General features: G+C 40.3%; 1 protein-coding gene across 2 annotated transcripts in view; it reads right to left on the bottom strand.

Moving 5' to 3' along the window:
* osbpl10a (oxysterol binding protein-like 10a) overlaps positions 1-22,242 on the bottom strand; it is a 94,935-nt gene that overhangs the window by 49,563 nt on the left and 23,130 nt on the right. For both annotated transcript variants that reach the window (XM_085396659.1, XM_085396658.1), the window contains exons 3-4: positions 8,997-9,076; positions 6,284-6,352 (exon numbers count right to left, since the gene is read on the bottom strand). In XM_085396659.1, coding sequence (XP_085252785.1) covers positions 6,284-6,352; positions 8,997-9,076 — 149 coding nt within the window. The remainder of the gene's footprint in view (positions 1-6,283; positions 6,353-8,996; positions 9,077-22,242) is intronic.

Raw genomic sequence — 22,242 nt, 5'->3', positions numbered from 1 at the left:
CGGGCGCTGCTAATCAACTGCACTTAACTAACTGATGAGACTCTACAGGCCGCAGTATGTTAAACGTTCATGGCAGAACTATTTGGAAAAACAGCAACCGTTTTCTCTCTAAAATGAGCATGACAGCAAAGCCAAAAAAGCCAAGACTCTCCTTAAGACAGATGAGACCAAAGTGGAGATATTTGCTCACATTTGCACAGCAAAAAACAAGCACAGCATACCAACTGTCAGGCAGTGGTTGGGGCCTGTTTTGCAGCCACAGGACCTGAACACCTTGCGGTCAAAGAGAAAACTTGGAAACATACCAAAGTATTTTACAGTCAAATATGAGGCCATCAGTCTGGCAGGTAAATCTGGCCTGAAAGTGGTCATAGCCCCTATTTACCAATATGTGAAAACACTAATTTACCATTGGATTTATGGGATATGTGCCAGCCTCCCGTTCTGTTCTAACCACCATGTGTACGTTAATAAATCAATTGCAAGGGAAAACCCTGCAGGAGAGAGTCCAACTGAAGAAAATGAAACAAATGTGTCCAAAGAGGAAGCCAGAAAACTTCCAGATTAAATGATGGCGGTTTGGACATCAATCAAAGTCAAGTGCTTAATCCAATCAACTGCGGTGGGACCTAAAGAGAGCTGTGCATAGACGGATGCCTGCAAACCTCAACGAACTTTCGTCCATAACAATGTGAGATACTGATAAAATCCAAAACAGCTTAAAGGTGGCTCTGCCAACAACTGAATCATGGAGTCATTGCATTTTGGATTAGTTTGTGTTAAATAAATGTTGACACAGTGTGATGTGTCATGCATCTTGTTGTTCCCCAGTAAAACTGTTACCTAAAAACATTTTTTCTCATACAAGCATGTGAATTGATAGGTGGTGGGTGCCTCAGCTGAGTTTTATCAAAAGATAGAATCAGCCTTTTTGTTGTTTTGTTTCCCTCTGCGGCAAAGCTTAAGTCACATCACATCTTTCATTTTGATGCCTCCTTTGCTTCCCCCTCTGTGACTCTTGTCTCCTCACTTCGCTGACCTCCATGCTCACACAGGCAGCGATGTCAGACCAGTATCTCTCTCTCCTGCCCCTGCTCTCCATTAGTATACTGCAGCAGAGATCCAGCGCAGATTTATCCCCCAGAAGACCACAGAGGTCTGGTCACAGCAGCGGTGAAAATAAAATGGATCAAATAAACAACTTCCACCCCAGAGCACCACACAATGAGAGGGAAACAAATGGCCTTCCCATTTTTGGTCAGAGATGCTGCTCACTCTGCAGTAACCAAGAGGATCAAACCCATCACGAACCTGCCGTTGTTACATACCACACAAATAATCAGGGGTCACTCCCTCTTCTTTTCAGATAATAAAACTGCTCACAAGTTAAGAATATTTTCCTTCTGATTAGATGCATCACCAAAGTCTAAGCAGAGGGAGGTACTGAAGGTCGGTACTTGTGAAGCAGTTCTAACAGAAGATAATCAGCTTACGGGAGAGTACATTGTTGTATTGTGCGCGGCTAAGCCACGAGCTATGAGTATGAGGAAAAGACAGTGTTTCGGGAGTGTGAACAGATAGACACGCTGAGGTTTTGTACTCCAAAAACTGGCACAGAGCCCCAAAGCACTTTAATAAACTGCAACAGAAAAAATAAGAAAGCTGTAAAGAAAAAGGAGGGCCAGAGCTGGAAGGAAGGAGGACAGACGTGTATTTACATAATTAGAGCTCTTTTAGTTAAGTGCATTCCTCTCTTACCATTTCACTTCTATCTAAAATTAACTGCTGAAATCGTTAAGTTAAATAAATAAATAACTCGGCAATTGCAAAGTTAATGTGATTATACTTTACTAACTTCACTTAAAGAGAAAAGCAGAGGTCTTACAGGTCTTACTGGGGGACAGGGCTCGTTCAAAGAAGGTGGCCTCGGTACACTTCCTGTTAGTCTAACCCTGCGGTACAGAAGTCCTATCTTTACAACAACACTTGCGTGGGCAAACCTGGCCCTCTGCGAGGCATCAGGAGTAGACAGGAAAGTCAGCACCACAGGGAAAGACACTTATTACAAACAACTTGCTATTCAGCAATAAACTTGGTTAGAGTGTCTGAAAATAGCTCAATACTGAGACACTAAAATGGAAAAAAAGTACTGGGCCACAGACACATTACACCTGCAGCTGTTAGGCCACCAAAACCGAAGCCATGAAGCTCCCAGCACACAGATTTGGTGCTGATGGTAATAGCAGAGTTTTTAGTTCTCTCTGTGGTTAAATACTTGCTCATACAGTTTTCTCTCCACCTTTTTAGGGTTTTTACCCAACAATAAAGCACTATGAGGTGAAGGCTGCTGTAATTTGGCCTTATATAAGTGAAACTGAATTAAAATGAAATTGCAGTCATTGAGCTAACAGAGAGTTGGTGCCCTTTACACACTGGAAAACAATGCTCTTTAACTGCTGTGGTTCTTAAATGCTTTCATTTGCAACAATATAACTTACTATACACCAGAGAGTATGTAGGAGTGAAGAAACTTCTGACTGACTTGTTAACAGATATGGCCCATTACTTTGACGAGGTGGGTGTCCACTATGAAAAACTTTCAAGTGTGAATTGATCAAAGTCTATTCAAAGGCTTAATCGAGCAGAAACAGCTGTATCAGTCTAACTCACAGGGCATATGTTGCCTTCTTGTGCCCTCAGGAGGGGTGTTTGCACCTTTCCAGCTTCACAACAAAAGAAATAATAAGGTCACTGGCCAATTTATCAGACTGCTAATCAGCTTGATAACTTCAAAGGCTTTTACAGAGAAACTCTGAAGCCATGTCACGTGAATTTAGACTATCACAACAGAATGCTGGAGCCGGCTACCTGCAGGACTCAGCTGTGGCTGGAAAGGGGAACCCTGTTTGCTGACTCCAACAGATGCGACCTCTGATATTTTGGCCGCACTGCAATAAACAAGGTCAACTTGTCCTGTGGGAAATGATGGGAAGATCCTCAGGCGAAGAGATATAAGTGTCTATTCATTCATTTAAGAGTTAGTGCTTTGTTGAACATGGGGCTTTCTTAGACTGGAAGCTGTATGTGATGCAAACAACGTGGCTGCACAGAGAAAGATGATGTATTTATTCTGCACTTTCACTAGATTATCAACAAAGCAGGTTAAAACAGGAAACACATTTTAACAGCAAAACCTCACTTTTAAATGATCTTTATGTATTATATATGGCACAAAATGAAATGGTTAAGCGCCCCGCCACAAAATTTTGTAAGTTCAAAGTTTAAATTTCCGTTGAGATCTGTCCATAAATCTTTGAGTAATTCTGCAGGCCAAAAAAAAAAAAAAAACCCACACACACAAAGGAAAAACAGCCTAGTTACATCACTTGGTTCAGTTCTACTGCCCCCTCATCACTCCCTTTTACAGCACACAAACAAAGTAGCACAACATTAGCATGCTTCATTTTTTTAACCTTTAGACCTCATCATGTCTAACAATGCAGTCTCTCTTTACCGGCCTCATGCTCATAGGCGTGTTTGTGACTGGGATAGATATCCATTTATTGATAAAGATGTGTAAATGTGTTTATAGGAAATGAAGGACACGCTTTCTAGCAGTAAACTCTGTTGCGATCAGTCCAGTTGATGAATGGTGGTGATGACACACATAAGACTGATGATTATTAGTTACAGCGCAAGACTAAAGCATGATGGAAGGAAAACTGATTAAATATCACATTTTAAAATGTTATTAGCTTGGAATATAGAGCAATGTGAATGCACATGCCTCCGTAAATAATAACCATCAAGTTTTCTACAAAGCCATACCGAAATAGAAGGTTTAATCTTTTAACAGTGGCAAAAGGTTTACATGTCTCAGTGGTCGAATAGTGAGTTTCGGAGGATATCGGGGATGGCTCTGGGTGTAAATACAGTTTAATCAAACAAAACAGGAAACAAAATAATCTTTTTATCATTAAAATAAGAAATACAGACAATAATAAAGGTTAGCTAGGGTTGAAGATTACATGTATTTTCCTGCTGAGCGAATGTACTTCACACTGAACTGCTTGTATGCGTTTATAATGCTGACATCGAGGGGCAGAGAGGTGATGGCTGTGACAGCCTCAGAATAAATTTACATGTAGTTAAAAGTAAATGCCTTTCTGCTGCGTTTTCTCTTGGCTCCGGGCAGGCTGGGAGTGGCACTGGATATGTGGAGCAGTTGGACCGGAAGGAGGGCGGGGGCTGCCGGGTACTACTGGGTTTCTGACTTGGCTCTGTGGCTCCCTTCCCTTCTCTTCCCCACGTTGTGTTGGCCTGTGAGGTGCATTCCCTGGGGCCTCCCTGCAGACACGTTGCCTTGTCCCTGTGCCTGGCTCTTTAGGGTGTGGTGGGTGCCTCTCATTTCAAGGACTGGTAGGGGTGCAGGAGCTGTCAGCCTGGGGTGGACGCCTTGTGGGATTGGTCGTCATGCACTGTTGGAGCTGTGCGGCAGCCCCTGGGTTGGGGTAGCTGCTGTCCCACTTGGCCTTCGGATCGCTTTCTGCCTTTTGGCTTCTGCAGTATTGGTTGACTTATACCGTGTGTTCAGACTTTCCTGCATGGTTCTCTCACAGAACGCTGGTGTTCTCAGCTTGTTGGTCTTTGCTATTGGTTGTGGGGTTTCTGGACTTTTAAGTTCTTGTCACCTCATCAACACTTTTTGTTATATGTTTGAACTGTGAAGATTGGGGTGTTTTTGATGGGGATAGAGTTGTTCTCATAGCACAATTACCACACTGCTGGCTGCCTTCTATGCTTGTGTACGCACCTTAGTTCAATATTGGTTTCTGGCTCTCATCATGGTGCACTTTGCTGGCTTTTCAGGGGTTTTGGTATTATGGAGATTACAGGTATAGCTTTACAAATGCGCACACACACACACACACACACACACACACACACACACACACACACACACACACACACACACACACACACTCAAAAGGAAAAGGGGGATGGGAGGTGGGAGGTGGGCCCTAACGATGTATCAGAATAATATTAATTGACGGATTGCTATTTTTGCTGACAAGTCAGTGTCTTACAGGCAAACTACAGGAAATGATGGCAATCTGCTAACAACCAAAGCAATCTCAAGGTGGTTTTCAGTGCTGCAGCATATATTTTTTGTTACTAATATCAACTAGAGACTATCAGCAACCTCCAGCAACCACTTCCCCACTGCTCCAAAATTACACAATTTTCCCCTACAGACTGATTTCAGGGGTTCTGTGTCCAGTCTCTGACTGAGGGCTAAAATGGACATGAAGCCACAGCTTAGGTTTCCAAAGTTGCAACTGAAGAAATCTAGAACAACCTTTCAGACAGACAAGATCAAGGCAGAAATATCTGCGCATAACGCACAGCACCACGTTGGGCAATAAAGTGGCATATCATCACAAACATGCCGTACAAACTGTCATTAATTCACACTGTTTTGTCGAGCCCAAAGGATATCTGCACTTACCTCCTACTGATTAGAAGCATGGCACACAAGCATATTCTTGCTCTACTTCAAAATAAAAGCCATTTTTGACTGCACCTTTAATGGATCAACATCTTTTTCCATAAAAACTCACAAGGAAACGAAATCATTCGCCTCTGTTTGTAATAAATCTTTCCCGACACACTTTTTGTGTCACAGAGGTGAGTTATCGGAGATGTGGCTGCGCCTCCACCGCCAGCTGCCTCATCAACGGAGTGGCTGCGATAACGATCTGTGAGGCAGACAGCGAGGCTCAGGGACGGATTAGACCACAGCACTGCGTACAGTAATAACAGCTGCTGCCGTGGAAATGCCCCGCAGTCACCGAACGGGAACAAAACTGCTACTCAGCTCCACAGGCCAGAAGGGAAAAGACTGATAGAGCGCATTGCCTTTCCATTTTTTCCTTACTTATCCAATTTTCTCCCATCTTTTGATTGCTTTTCTCATTATGGCCGAGCAGAGTAATTGGAATCCCCCCCGCTCCAGCTGTGCAACGGTTTGATGTGTTGAAGAGCTACATGTTGAATAAGCAAGTTGGCAAACAGGCAACATAATGAGGCTGTAAACTATTTAATTGTTGAAAAAGACGCACAAAATCTGGATTTTGTAAGGAGCTATATGCAGCGGACTGATATCTACGCTCAAGGAACAACAGAAGTTTTCGCTCTCATGGTTTAAAGTTTGAAGGTGAACCTGTGTGTGTGTGTGTGTGTGTGTGTGCGCGCGCGCAATATTTGTCTGTCATTTACTCACCAGCAGCTCCTGGCCTCCTCCTGCTCTTTCCACACTCAAGTGTTCATCTGAGCCCTTTAGCTTCCTCACCTGAAACAAAAAGCATAAACTAAGTAAAAAAGAAGAAAACCTATTTGAAAAAAGCAGCTGCTTCCAAAGAGCGAAGAACAGTAGAAAAAAAATGTATAAAAATACAGATTTCATCTTAAAGTCATCTTTAAAGTTCTGCAGATTTAGTATGCAAACATAGTGAATACATACACAAGTATTTCTTTTCTATTCATGAAGCTAAAGTGAAAAAGATGCCAGGAAAATCACTACACTCAAAAATCTTTGCATTACAAGTAAAATATTATGGTGATTAAAATCTAAATCTAAAAGTTTGTTTCTCTTTTTATCCTGTAGGCTTTATCTATGTTCAAGAATATAAATTAGCCCAGAAGTCCACTTAGCAACCCCTTGGCAATGTGTATCACTGGTGGGTGTTCTTTCCTGTGGGTTGATATCATTCGCAAAGATAGTACCTCAGAATACTTTGGTATCTAGCAGATTACTGCATTTGACCTTAGCTTTCATGGAAGATCCCAAATTGTTTGGAAAACAAAGAGTAAAACTTGGAAAAAGTCCAAAACAAACCAGAAATCAGAAACCTCACCCTCAGAGCAAAAGTTGTTACCTTACTGCTGCAATTTTACGAGGCACAAAAGAGATAACTCAAAAGATAAACGCTGTGAACTCTACATATTCCAGCGTTGCAGTATCAGATAGCGATAGCCTCAAACAAGCTTCTCCAAACTAACAGTTTGTACAGATGTTCATATAATGAAGTGGCTAATAGCATCAGCTCTAAACTTTACTCAAAAAACAAACGATGAAGTACATTCTGAGTAACTGCAATCTGACGCAAAAACCTAACTTTAATACCAAAAGTTTGCAGAAATAACACAGTTTGGATTTTTTCTCTTGTTCATGCACTGCTGATTTTCACACTGTCACCACCGGCTGTGGAGCTCCACAAGGAGCTCTATAACAAGCCTCATTCTCCACTGGATCAGACGAATGGGGATACACCCCACAGAGATACAGGCAGCACACACACACCGACACACATAGAACTAATCCCTTGACGACCACACTAAACCCCCAAAGAAGCAATGGCCCAAACATTATTCCATGAAATCCATATTTGGAAAAAAAATACAGTTTTTGATGAAGGTAGTTATAATGCACCCAACTCAGTAATCCATCTGGAGTGAGCATACAGAGATAAGAAGAGGACAGTGACGCCAGGGACTCTTAGCTGCACATGCATCCTTTATTAAAGCAGCAGGAGCGCTCTACTACACGATATTTCCCTAAATCACTAAATCAAAGGAAGGACTAAAAATATTGTCAGATTAATCAGCAGGCAAAGCTTCACAAGACAGATGAGATGAGTTGGGCAAAGGGTGTCAGCCTCACTTTTGTTGCCGTTTTCATTTTATTTCTTGCGTACATTAACACATTTCTGTATGTCTCGTTCACTTTCTTTTTCATATTATTTGTTTCCTTTTAGAATGAGTCGCTCACAAAGTCAGAGGCACATAGTTCATCTGGAAACGTAACAGTACTTGTTGTCGGCAGAGATGTGGCATTTATCTGGATGCCATTTAATAAAGTCTTCTGACTGCAGATATGCTCACTGTGATGAGCATTCATAGGGCGAGTGCAGAGAAGAATCGGAAAATGTAACAAACCTCTGTAAATCACCCGAAAGAAGATGCCACGCGCAGTGTGTCGAGGTTAAAACTATTCAGCACTATTACTTTCATGTCATCCATTTCAGTTTGTTTCATCACCATCCAAGATCATTGTCAAATAAGTACAAGAGCCAATGTACTACACTCACTTTGAAATTCAGGATGCAGCCGGAGTTCATTGTTGTTTATCCTGCTATAACACAAACGCTTTGGGAAGCTATAACCCAATAACTCTTTGAAGTCACTTGTTTTTTGTTTTTAAAGAAGCGGAAAAAATGATATTTTAGTGCACTATGACTACGAATCAATGACAGGAAGAAATAATAAAAACAGTAGTAGCTCATCTGGCTCACAATCCATAGCAAGTCACAGGTTATTGTAGCGCGCGAAGTGCTGAAAGAAAGATTTTGTTGTCAATTAAAATCAACTGAGAAGTTAAGGAAGCTCGCAAACAGCCAAATCTGGGACAAATTAATCCAGTTCACGACTAAATAAGATCAGGAGTATTATGATCTAGACTGTATCTTGTGATGGGTCGTTAATTAAGAGACCAATTGAAACTTAAAATGACAGGAAGAAATCTGTCACTTTTCCATTTACTCAAAGCCAGCCGCTTAAAAGCAGAATAAAAAGAAAGAGGGCAGGAATTCCTTTAGGTACGCTGCACAGAGTTTTCCACCTGAGGAAAATCCTACTCCTGTCAAAAACAAATAAACAAAAACAACAAAAAAAACTTTGTACTGAACCCAGTATGAGTTTGCAACAGTATTCTATTTCAGGCCTTTATAAACAGACACACAACAGAACATTAATCTCGAGGGAAATGTCAAGGTTCTCTGCTGACTTATCTTCCTCAGCAACAGACACCAAGAGCTTAGACCAGGGTCATGTTTATAACATGTTTCTGTGTCTGTGTCTGTGTGTGTGTGTGTGTGTGTGTGTGTGTGTGTGTGTGTGTGTGTGTGTGTGTGTGTGTGTGTGTGTGTGTTTTTTACCTTGGCACTGCTGTCAGAGTGACGTCTGGCACATGCTTGGAGCTGGCTGATCCAAAACTGCTGCTCCTTGGCATCAGAGGCTACAGAAAAACACACACAGAACAAAAGCTAATTAAAAAAAATTAAAACCCATATGCTCCTGACTCGACTAACAAACTAGTGCATGAGTTCAGGTGCCGATCAATACACAGCTATAAGAAAGCCTTCAAGTGTCCACATCTACCAATGGTTAACAAGCACTTATTATCGGCATGAAGTGAGACAGAGTCACGGCTGCAGACAGGGGACTTTATTAAGGGTTCAAGACACTGAAATGCAGCCCAACTGCATTTCAGTGTTTTTGCTAAACTGTCTTAGTGTAAACACAACACTCGTCCATCTGCCTTTTTTATGCTTGAATAATTCATAGATCAGTGTTAAGTGGCTTAAGGATACATTGCAGTGAAAATGCCCAGGTGCAAGCACTGGAACCTAATCAGCCTTTGCCTTAATAAATAACCATTTCAAAACTGAAATTTATTGACTAATGAGTTAATGATTAGTAAATCATCCCAGATTTATATGTTATCTATTTACTCACATGTAAATGGTTTTAGTTCCTTCACAGGATGAGACCATTAGATCAAATCCAAGTGAAACTACACAGTGACTAAGGGTTTAGCATCAAACAAGGCAAAGATGTTCCCACACATGATTTACAGTGCTTCAAACAGACAACGTAAACAAGTTGGTTTTACCTTTTTTAAACAACCAGCAGCCTTCTTTACTTTATGTTAAATCAAAATTCTTAAGCAAGTTTAACCAAAGACTTAATTAACCCCAAAAGGCAGAAATGAGTCGGTATGCCGCAAAAAACAAAGAGCAGAGAATAAAACAGCCAACACACAGTTAGCTTAGCTTATCCTCATTCTGCCAAAGATAAAAAATAAATAAATAAATAAATAAATAAAAAATCAACCTACTAGCGCCTCAAAAGCTAGCTAATTAACATGTTTCATAGGTTTCATTCTCCAGCTGTGGCACTAAACTGCTACTAAAAAGTAGCCACGCACAAATCCCCACATGACCCCGTTACACTTTTCGATTTGTATGGATCAAACATGTTAAACAGTGGTGCAGCATAGCAATGCAGAATTATGCTCTTTGCTTTCCAGGCTTTTTGCTAAGCTAAGCCTAATGGGTGTAGCTACAACAGAGTTCAGGGTACACAAGTGTAAAATAAATAAGGATCTAGATTACGGTTTGAGATGGAGTGAACCGGCTACTGCTTTAAGCTACAAACTTCGCCAAAGGGCGATGAGGGCTGCAAATGAGGCATCAGTGAGGTCAACCTGCAGGATGCCAGCAATCTCATTTGCTTTTGAATGATCACTGAACTTGCTGACTGTGTTCCTGAATATTTGATCATGTTACTTTCTGAATGATGTCCTGAGGGCTGCTATCACATTTGAACCTCTTCATTTTCCTGTCCACGCCAAATTGAACACTCAGTATTCAAGAAACACCAGCAACTCATTCGGCCACTTTGCGCTCAGCTTGCATGTGGTTTTTCCCCTCAGCACAGAAACAATCCAGGCCGCTATCCAAACACAAACCGCCAGATTTGCTGACTAATGCAGTGAGTTGCAGCCTCAGGCTGAAGAAGACGCTGACTGTCTGCTTGCTTTGACCTCTTCCAGGGCAGAACGGAAATCCACCTGATCTCATTTCACTGACTAATTATTAGAGAAAAAATAACTGTGATGGCACTGATAAAAGTAAGACAGCAGGTCAACTCGAGCTGGAGTACAAACAGTAGAAAAAAGCTTTGATGCACGCAGGCCAGATGTCATTCTGCACTTCTTTTATTTCAATATAGCAAACAATAGAAAGGAACCAAAAAAACCATTTTACATTATGAAGTAAAATGCCTTTAAATTCATTAAAATACACCTGAAACAGGTATGACCTGATGATAAACTAAAAAAAATGTTAGGCATATCATTAAAAACGTCTGTAACTACATGTGACCGACTATGCCATAAAATAAAGACGCTCATTCAACATTTGGGGCAATAAAACCTCATATGACTGTGACATATCACATAAATCACATAAATCTGTTGTCCATCACTCACTTTGATCCCTTTCCTCAGGACGCACCTGATACACATTCCAGCCGTTAGCCTACCTAGCTAGTGACAACAGATGCATTTTTACTACTTTACTTTACTACAAGTGGGGCTAAGCCCAAATCAACTAAACTAATCAAAGTCATCTCAACTTTGGTTTAACTGAGAACAGCAACAGAAAACAAAAATGTGTCACCTGTCACCTGAAGTCATGAATCCAGCTAAGCTAAAGCTGCTTTTCATCACAAAGCACCTGGAGCTTAAAGACCTTGAACCGTGAAACGTTGAAGAATACAAGCTCAGGAAAGCAACTTTAGAAAAAGCACATATTTCTTTTTTGGCAGCTGAACAAATTGGAAAAAGTAAGCAGCCACACTCAGCTGGACAAGAACATATTCATCCAGTGGCGGTTGATAATGTGTGAATTTGTGCCTGTGACAGAACCAGCTAGTAAACAAAGTTGCACTGCTTGTGAGGATGAGGACTGCGCTAACATTCACTCACAGCTGCTAGATAGACTGTGCTCATATTAGCAATTTCTCTGTTCCACTTTACAAAACAGATACTTCTCTCAACTCTTTTGGTGCAGTCAAGGGGACAATTTGTAGAGCTTTCTGTTCTACAATCTTCTGTTGTTTAACTTTGGTGAGTCTGCGTAATTAAACCCTCACCTTCCTGTTCTCAGCTGATAAGAAAGGCACCTTTTTTGGGTCAGAGATGGTTGTGTGTGAAAATCACAGAATTTTCCTAAACGCTCAGTCCAGGCTGTCTGGCACCAACAACCAGGCCACATTCAGGGTCATCGTGACCATGTCTGCATGCATAAATGTACCGAGTTGCTGGCTTGTGATTGGCTGCTTATAGATATATGATATATGCAACTAAGCAACTAAAGTGGCTGGCAAGTGTGTATGCTCACATGGCAGAAAAATAAGGAAAGGCATAAAAGGCTAATAAAAAAGAAACCCCAATAACTCCTTAGATTTTATGCTTATCTGTTTAAGAGCCATTTCATTCTGCTTTTTGTTCTAATTATGCAGGTCACACAATAAAAATAATGCTGTAAAGTCTGTCCAGATGCCAACTTTACCAAACGGTCCATCTGAGGCTCACAGCAGCACTTGGGAGCATCTTTGCGGAACAGAAAAACAGGAGTGGGACACCTAAAGTCTTTACAAAATCCTCGCATGAATGAGCACAATAGGCCCACAAGACTTATTTATAGATCACAGCGTAAACACTGCTTCAAGTTTACCAGAAAGATGGGCTTCATTCAGATTTAAACTACTACACTGAACTCTGAATGTTTTGAGTTCAATGAGCCAGAACAGCGAGAAAAAAAAACACACAGAGAAAGTTCAAACTGAACATCCCTCACAACTTCAAATATTCTGCTGCGTTTAGTGACTGACTAAGACATAACTGTCAGAAGAAAAGATAAAATGCACATAAGCACAAAGTAAACTGAGGCATAACTAAAGTTTTTATTACTTATAAATCTCAGCTGAACCTGAACCAGAACAGCACTCCCACTCTGCACACGCTGAATTAAACATGTGTCTGAAGCAGCAGGTGCCAGCCTCGAAAGGTATGTATATTTATTCCGGACTGTTCAGTGCACGGCACTTGGTTCAGTGTAAGGTTTCCTTATTTCATGCCAGCCACCGAGCCAAAAAGTTTCTGTCAGAAGTCTATTCGTGTTGGCACATCTGCAGCATGAGAATAAAATTTCAAGATCACAAGCTCCAACCAAAATGCTCTGGAAGAGCAGCAGTCGCATCAAAAATAAGCTATAGCATGCCAACAGGATTAGCGCTGACATCTGAACGAACGCTGTGCCAGTTTTATTAAACACGTACAATGTGTGAAGTCATGCTACGTGTTCTTTTTCACTTTTAATCAAACTTGCTCCTTAGTCAGAAAATGAGGCTTCCCATCTCAACCCAGGCTCCCAGGAGGTGCCAACTAACTATTTCAAAGGCAATGGATGTGTCCTCAGTGCTGGCAAGAAGAAAATGCAGCAGTGGTTTGGGCAACTGTTAACCTATTCCTGGCGTTCTGGATTTACTGGTTAATCTCATCATAGTAATACAAAAAAAAAAATCATTACCTTCACCAAGAAGGCTTGTTTTTGGAGGTGTTTGCATCCATGCCATTGTGTCTGCAAACACAATAGCTCGAAAAGAGTTCATTCTGATACAACAGTGTAGGTGTAGTTTAGGTGTAGGTGTGGAGTGGGATCATGTTAATGCTAATATATCGACATTTGCCAGACATCCACCAAGGTGTTCAAGGTCAACTGAATAATTTAATGATCACAAATTGACAAAAAGGCTCAGAACTTAGAAACTGATTCTTACAAGTGTGTTGTGTGTTGTCAACAGATAGAAAGTACTGTGTAAGGATTTCAAATATCATGTGATATTTGACCTCTGAGCTGATCTGATCTGAAGGTAAAAGTGAATCCTTTTTAAAACTATGCTTCTTACTGCAGTTGTTTGTATTGAAAACATTCATTTATATGGGGAATGACATACGGGAATTCTAAATATCTGATTATTAACTCTGACCTCTTCTTCAAGGTCATATAAGGTAAAACCATAAGAACTGTAAGAAATTATACTTGTATATGGGAATTTCATATATCACATTATTGTTTGCATCAACATATCATGTCATCTCACTTTTACATTTGACATCGACGTTTTTGCCAGTTTGACCGAAAAAGCATTGTCAAGAGAAAGAGAAATATATTGGAGAATAATGTTATGGAGTTTAATCCTCACAAACACCTGTTATCTATCATCCACTTCTACATAATGTACCAAGTACAATGCTATTCCCTTCACAGTGAATACTTCCCAAGAGTGAGTAAGCTTGGTGGAGGTTTGCGCTCTTGGAGTGCTTCTTGTATTAAAATATGTGACGCTGCATGTAAAACCAGAAAAAAAAAGTCAAATGTATTTTCTTTAACTTTTTGTAACGTTTCTAAATTTCAAGATTAATGTGCAATAAAGGCCACATTTATCTGTTTTTGTTTAATTTCTATGTATTTTTAACTTAAAAATGTCAAACTATTTGAATTATTGTTGTTTTGCAGTGATACAAATGGATAAATACTCACTTGTAGCACATTTGTAAATTATTAAGTTTTAGGTACAAAACTGCACTGAGGTTACAAGAATCTGTTTATTGATCACAATCCACACAGCGTTATCTCCACAGGCCAAAGAAGTTAAGGTCACCAGCAAAACTAAGTGGGAAAAGTTTGCTGGAGGAGACGAGAGATTCAGCAGGTTCCTTGCACTGAATAAATGGCTTATATCAGCATGTACTGACCACTCAGTGCATTTTATCAACAATTTTAATATTTTTTGGGAACGCAGGCATCTGTTTAAAGCAAATGGATTTAATTTTAACAAGTCAGGGGTGAAACCGTTCACCTCCAACTTGTTTTATTCCATACGTCATCCATCTGTGCTTGGTGCTAAGGCTCATATAAACGAGGAGTTATCTCATAAAGAGGAACAAACAGTACTCCAAGAACAGACAAAGCCCAGCAGAAACCTTGAGGAGGAGCCTCATCTGCCCCCACGCCGGAAAAGCTTCAGAAAGGAGAGACATCAGAGGCAAGAAGAGGGGTCCCTATTTGCCTCCAACTCTCTCAACAACACCAACGACCAGGACCAGGGACCACGACCTTCCCCTGTCCCCCAAACCCCTGACAGGCCATCTCCCTCCTCCACCTCCCTTTCTCCCTCCTCGCCACACCTGAAATTCACTGAGGAGATGATGGAGTGGGTCAATGCTGGGCTCAGATCTACCCCCCGGTCCAATCCGTTTTTGCCCCCCATAAACCCCCCACCAGAGCAATTGAAGTTACATTGACCGCTCCCAAACACGAGGGGGCAAATAATACCTCTAAAACACTTAAGTTGGCTTTATTAAACGTTAGATCTTTAGCTGGGAAAACATTTTTAATTAATGATTTAATCACTGAGCACAGCCTTGATCTTATGTTTTTAACAGAAACTTGGTTGGACCAAAGTAACAGTGGAGCTGTTCTCATCGAGACGACCCCTCCTAACTACAGTTTTATCAGTGAGGCCAGGGTGAGCAGGAGAGGAGGGGGGGGGGGGGGGGGGGGTCGCTGTCTTATTTAATGAATCATTTCAATGTAAGCAGCTATCTCCTGGAAGTTTTCAGTCTTTTGAATATGTGGCTTTACAGCTGAAGGCCCCATCCAAAGTTGTGTTTCTTAATGTTTACAGGCCTCCCAAATACTGCACAGACTTTTTAAATGACCTCAGTGAACTGCTGTCTGTGATCTGTGTTGATTTAGACTGTAATTATTGCTGGGGATTTTAACATCCATGTGGACAACCCTCAGGACAAAGGGACTAAAGACCTGAGTAACACTCTGGGCAACTTTGGGCTGACTCAGCATGTAACAGAGGCCACACATAATAGAGGACACACTCTTGACCTACTGATATCCAAGGGCCTGAGCATTTCAAACACTACTGTGTCTGATGTGGGCCTGTCTGATCATTACTGTGTTTTCTTTGAAAGTAAAATTTCAGCCCACACAAATATATCAACAGCAGTGATCACAAAACGGTGTATAACTGAATACAGTAGTGAGATATTTAACCAGGTCTTCCCCTTAACACCTGGCCTGTCCAGAGGTTCAGTCAATGAGCTCGTCAATAGCTTCAATGCTAAAATGTTAAATGTTATGGACACTATTGCTCCCATTAAGGTGAAGGTTATCTCTGGAAGGAAAAAGTCTCCATGGAGAAACTCCACCCTGGTGAAAAATGAAAAAAAAAGAGTGTTGGAAAGCTGAGCGCAGATGGAGAAAAACAAACCTCCAGGTTCATTATGACATCTATAAAGAGAAACTTCACAATTATAATTTACAACTGAGGAGTGCAAGGAGGTCCTACTTCTCTGACATCATCACCAAAAACAGTCATAATGCTCGGGTCTTATTTTCTACAGTTGACAGGCTAATAAACCCTCCTGTGTCAGTGGCAGCTGAACTTCATTTGACCATGGCCTGCAATGACTTTGCCAAATTCTTCACAGACAAAATCCAAAAGATTAGACCAGCAATTGGTACATCAACAACATATTCAGGATATATACAGAGTCCACTGAAAAACTGTTTAAACACCATCAAACAGTTTCACCCTATTAACAGCAAAGACCTGGAGGACATCTTAGGTCAACTGAACTCCTCCTCCTGCTGTTTAGATGTCCTGCCAACAAGTTTTTTCAAAAAGGTCTCAAAGACTTTGGAGTCAGACCTGTTACAGATCGTCCACTTTTCTTTAATGTCAGGTGTGTTTCCAGAACCACTAAAAACTGCTGTAATTAAACTTATACTGAAAAAGGACAATCTTGACAAAACACAAGTGAACAACTACAGGCCGATCTCAAATCTCCCATTTTTAAGTGAGATTATTGAAAAAGCAGTTTCTCTACAGCTCAATTACTTCTTAAAACAGACTAACTGCTATGATGCCTTCCAGTCAGGTTTTAGACAGAACCACAGCACTGAAACCGCTCTGACCAAAGTGTTCAATGACATAGGTCTGAATACAGACAGTGGAAAAATGTCAGTCTTAGTTTTGCTGGATCTCAGTGCAGCATTTGATACAGTTGACCACAACATATTACTCAAACGACTGGAGAACTGGGAAGGTCTTTAAGGAACTGTACTAAACTGGTTCAAAAAATACTTAGAAAACAGGAAATACTTTGTATCAATAGGTAACTTCACATCTGAGCAGACAAGTATCACATGTGGAGTTCCCCAAGGTTCCATCTTGGGACCCCTTCTGTTTAACATTTACATGCTCCCACTGGCACAGATTATAAAGAACAACAAAATAAACTACCACAGCTATGCAAATGACACACAAATATATATCACAATGTCACCAGGAGACCGAGGCCCTGTACAGGCTCTTGGTAAATGCATTGAGGAAATTAATGACTCGTTGTGCCACAATTTTCTCCAGCTAAACACAAATAAAACTGAAGTAGTAGTCTTTGGTGCCAAAGAAAAACGATTACAGGTCACCAGAGAACTTCAATCTATACACCTAAAAACCACAAACCAGACGAGAAATTTGGGTGTAGTGATGGATGCAGACCTAAACTTAGAAAAACACATTAAGACAATAACAAAATCAGCTTACTATCACCTCAAGAATATTTCAAGGATAAAAGATCTGATGTCTCAACAGGACCTGGAAAAACTAGTCCATGCATTCATCTTTAGTAGGCTTGACTACTGTAACAGCATCTTTACAGGTCTACCTAAAAACATCAGTCAGACAACTACAGCTCATTCAGAACTCTGCTGCTCGAGTCCTCACTAAGACCAAAAAAGTGGACCACATCAGCCCAGCTCTGAGGTCTTTACACGGGCTGCCTGTCCGTCAGAGGATAGACTTTAAAGTTCTGATGCTTCCCAGTATGAACCTTCCAGATCCCTCAGGTCATCTGGATCTGGTTTTTTATCAGTTCCCAGAGTCAGAACCAGACACGGAAAAGCTGCATTCAGCTTTTATTCTTCTTATATCTGGAACAAACTCCCAGAAAGCCTCAGATCAGCTGAAACACTCAGTTTATTTAAACCCAGGTTGAAGATTCACCTATTCTCAGCTGCATTTGAATAAAACACCAAATCCACACTTTTAAGCTTAAATTTCAAAACTTATATTTTAACTACTGATTTTATCTACTGTTCTGATTTTATCTACTGTTTTTTTAAATCAATTTTAAATCATGCTTTTTATTGTTTTTGTTTTTTAATGTCTCTGTAAAGCACTTTGAATCACCTTGTTGTTGAATTGTGCTATATAAATAAACTTGCCTTGCCTGGCTGACTGGCAAGGATGCACCCCCCGGCTGTGGGTAGCTCTGTGAACGGGGTTTTCAGAGTCAAAATCAGAATATTTCTTAACTTCTCTATAACTTCCAGGAGTGTAAGTGTTTTGTTACAGATGCTCACTTAAATATAAATATGAAAGATACCAAACAAAAACTCAAAAGTAAAAAAAAAAAAAAAGAAGAAATAAGTAAAACTAAGGCACTCAAAGTGAAACGCTAAATTAAAATGAAATATTCCAAAGCTTAAAGCAACACTAGGTACGGTCTAGACAAGATATCACAAGTGAAAATAGTCCAGGTGTCATAATGCCGCAGGTGGGATTTCCTGTTGCATACATCATGGCTGAGCGAGTCTTGCGCTCCTGTGGCTGTACAACACAAAGAGTGTGGAGGATTGTCTAATACGGAGCACAACTTGAACAACATCTTCCTTTCTGAAACCTCCGTCAGAGAGTTTTCCCCTCACAGTCGAGAGGTTCGCTGAACGAGGACTTACAGGACATCATTTATTTGCAGCTTATGAAACTTCAGAAACTGTTCAGAAATAGTTTTGAGGGATGTTTACAGACACTGAAGTTAAAAGCAAACAAGGATTGCAAATACTAGAAAGTCCCGTTGTTCCTGATGACGTCATTGCTGATGGCGGCCGCATTTATGAAGACAGGATTCTCTGTCTGCATTTTTTTTTTTTATACTTAAAACGAAACAGATCAAAGTCTTTTCTTATTAACAGTTTGCAGCACTGGAATGCTTTTGTCTGTTACAGAAGTAATTAAGGATATTCAGGCACTCTTGAACCTTTTCTTTCTTTTTAAAATTCTCATTTCTCTGCTGTACCAAAAACTTCAGGAACTGTGATAGGAACATTATTCAAGTCAAACAGTGCATTTTGTGAGCACCATTAATCCACTACTCATTTACTGGAGACTGGAAAAAAGAGAGTCCTCAGTACTCTCTTAAAAAAGGATTTATGCCAAACATCAGTGAAACTTTGTGATTTTCTGCAGGGGAAAAGCATCCCCTGATAGTTTTTGGGAACACTGGAAAATGTTGCGTTTAACAGAAGTGGGCTGGTTGTATTGGAGTGAAAGTTAGCAGGGTTCAAACTCCTCACACAGCTTTTTTGTTTGCTTGTTAAATGTGTAAGTGAATGCAGCACCACTGAGAATTTCTGAGAATAGTGTAATTTTCATCACTTTGTACAAACACATTCATCTGAAGCAAACTGGACCCTAAATCAACTCCCCTTTGTTTCCAGAGTATTTTTCACAAATATAATCATCAGAAGATGTTTAAGTGGGAAAATGAGTGCAGCACTCTCCTTGTTAGGGAGAATAAAACAAGGCGGCCACATTTTATCATCGGATTAATGCGGTATTACATCATCACCCAAAACAACCAAAAAAAAATCTTCTGAGATTTCTTTTTTAAAGTTAAGTTGAGATGTTATTATTGAGGTTCGGGTTATTTTAGTGCAGGAAGAATTCAATTTGCACTTGTCAATCACTTTCACTGCCAACATCTGCCAGCTACAGAAGGTCTCTTTAAGTGAAGAGGCAACTCTGAAAATGAGACATTCACACAAACGCCGCATTCGATGTGTGTTCTCCCACTGGGAGTGGCTGCTCGCCCCTGCAGGGAGCACACAGTATTCAGTCAAAAACACCTGTAACAAGCTGTCTTTCTGCAAAAAATATCCGGTAACAAGCTTCCCACTTTCTTCTTCTTGTCATCATCCACAGAAATCACTCACTCTGACTAAAGGGACGACTTACCCGCAGATGAGCAAGCGCCTAAATCTGATGTTTATCTGTGATGTGCACAAGCACAGCTGTGATTTTAGGTAATTAGTCATCTGTATTGAGCACCAGCCTTGCACCTGTGCATATGCTGACACAAGTGATATACGTACAGTGCTGTGCAAAAATCTTGAGTCACTCGTCTTTTCTTTTTATTAACATAAAGAAATAGGTGCAGAGATTTATTGAAGCATATCCAAAAACACATGTAAAAACAGCATAAAAAAACAAAAACAAAGTTTGTACGATTCTAACGAGCTGGGAAGTCAATATTTGTTATGACTATCTTTATTCTTCAACACAGCCTGAACTCTCTTTGGCATTTTTCTTGTAATTTTTTTTAAGTAGTCTCCAGGAACAGTTCTCTGGGCCTCTTGAAGGACATTCAAAGCTCTTTTTTGGATGTTTGCTGCCTTTTGTTCTGTTGTCTGTCAAGATGATCCCACACTGCTTCAATAGTGTTGTGGTCCAGGCTCTGTCTGTTTTTCTATCCAGGTAGGCTTTTACTGCATTTGCAATAAAAGTGGGATCGTTGACATGCTGAAAAATTAGGCTGCTGACAATCAGATCCTTTTCTGATGGTACTGCATTGTGGATTAATATCTGACAGAATTATGAATGCCAGAGTGCCACTGGCTGAAATACAGCCTTAAACCATAAAGCAGATATTTTACAGATGGTTGTAGACAGTGTTCATCACTTCATCACACTTATTGCCACCGATTTTTCATTCATTTCTTGTGTAACCTGACATGCCTCAGCCTTTTCTCCCTGTTTCACTTCCTTAACAATGGCTTCTTGACAGGTACCTTTCCACTGAGACAATTTCTCACTTTAAAAGAATACAAGAAAATTCTGGCTTGTTGGAGGTAACATGTAGAAACCAGAGACTAATGGGCTTTTGCCTTAATGAATAATTTTTTCTGAGCTGAAAGTGATTGACCAATGAGTTAATGATTAGGAAATCAGTCTCAGTTCATCAGTTGTATTCTCATGTAAATATTTGTAGCTCCATTACAACGGTCAGACTGAATCAAAGTGAAACAACAAACTGACTAAATCTTTGGTATTTTTCATCGGTGTAACTAAAGAAGGAGGAATCCAAAAAAACGAAACCAAAAATTCCTTTGAAAATGTTTGATAAAGCAGCCGCTGTCTAAAGAAAACCTTGTAAAGACCTTCAAAAGGCCTGGAAAATGACTGATTATAAACGCTTAATAAAGAAATATGAGAGAGACTGACTCACTGGATGCAAAATAGTAGTGTAGCATTTATATAAGAGTAGCTGCCTCACTGAGGAGGATTACACTGATCCTGAAATAAATTTAGCTGGGTTTGTCTTGGAGATGACACTGACAGCTCAATTCATTTCATGAATACATAAAGTTTGCCCTGTAAAGTGAGAAGACTAACAGGAAAATGAGAAGCTGGACCGTGTGCTCATTTAAAACGAGCAACAATGGACACCCGTCCTAGTCTGCTCTTATTTAAAAGTCAATATCCAGCCCACAGAGATGGCTGAGTGATATCTGAACATTACTAGGTGATCAAGAGAGAAGGAGAGAGAAAGAGAAACCTCCTTCCCACTCAGTCATGGCACCACCACCACCGCCTAATTACACATGTTTTAATTACAGTGTCATGAAAGATGTTATTGGTTATGATAATGGTGAGTCTGAGGATTAATGCTTGGACGAGCAGTTAGATTTGATTAAAGTGCTGGGAGATATTATGAGCGAGGCACTTTAAACATATATTTTCAAGAAAATGGACGGGCTGACGAAGCCTAGAACAGAGGGAAGAGCTGCCAGGCAATTACAGTAACCAGCAACCAGCCTTCACTCATCAGCACAGCACAATGACATTTGAACCCTATGCTCTTGCTAAAGCAGTCCCAGTGCATTATATGCAAAGAAACGTTGTTGTGATTACAGGCTAACTTTAGATACAATTGCTTTTTCTTGCTTCACACTACTGCACCTCACGATTTTTTTTTTTTTTTTTTTGCACCAAGCAGTTCATTTTAATCTCCTACGCTGATCAGAAAAGAGGAATTTGATGTCATCTTTAAACAGAGTAAGAACGTCCAATTAAGGCAAAAGTCACACATATTCTGAGATAAAAGTTACTATGTGAAAGTGAACAGTGGCTGTTAATAAAGACAAAAGACTGAGTGCTCCCCAATTATTGGCACATTTTAATGATTTTTGTTCCTTAATGATCGCACCCTTAAAGGACTGCAACAGATGTAATCCTTTCCTTTCTTACTTCGCCGTAGACGAGTAGCAGAGTAAAAGTTTACTTCAGTGAAAGTAGAAAAGCTGATCATGTAGTCTGTGTTTTTAAACACCCACCAAAGAAGTTTAAACCAAAGCCAAAGAAAAAAATATCAATGATGTGAATCTTCTGTTCCACCCCCATCCCAAAGAT

Source organism: Rhamphochromis longiceps, linkage group LG22 (assembly GCF_057381845.1).
Source record: "Rhamphochromis longiceps isolate RC_006_pf linkage group LG22, R_longiceps_female_GT1.1, whole genome shotgun sequence".
NCBI lineage: Eukaryota > Metazoa > Chordata > Actinopteri > Cichliformes > Cichlidae > Rhamphochromis > Rhamphochromis longiceps.
This window is presented reverse-complemented; position numbering and strand designations above follow the sequence as displayed.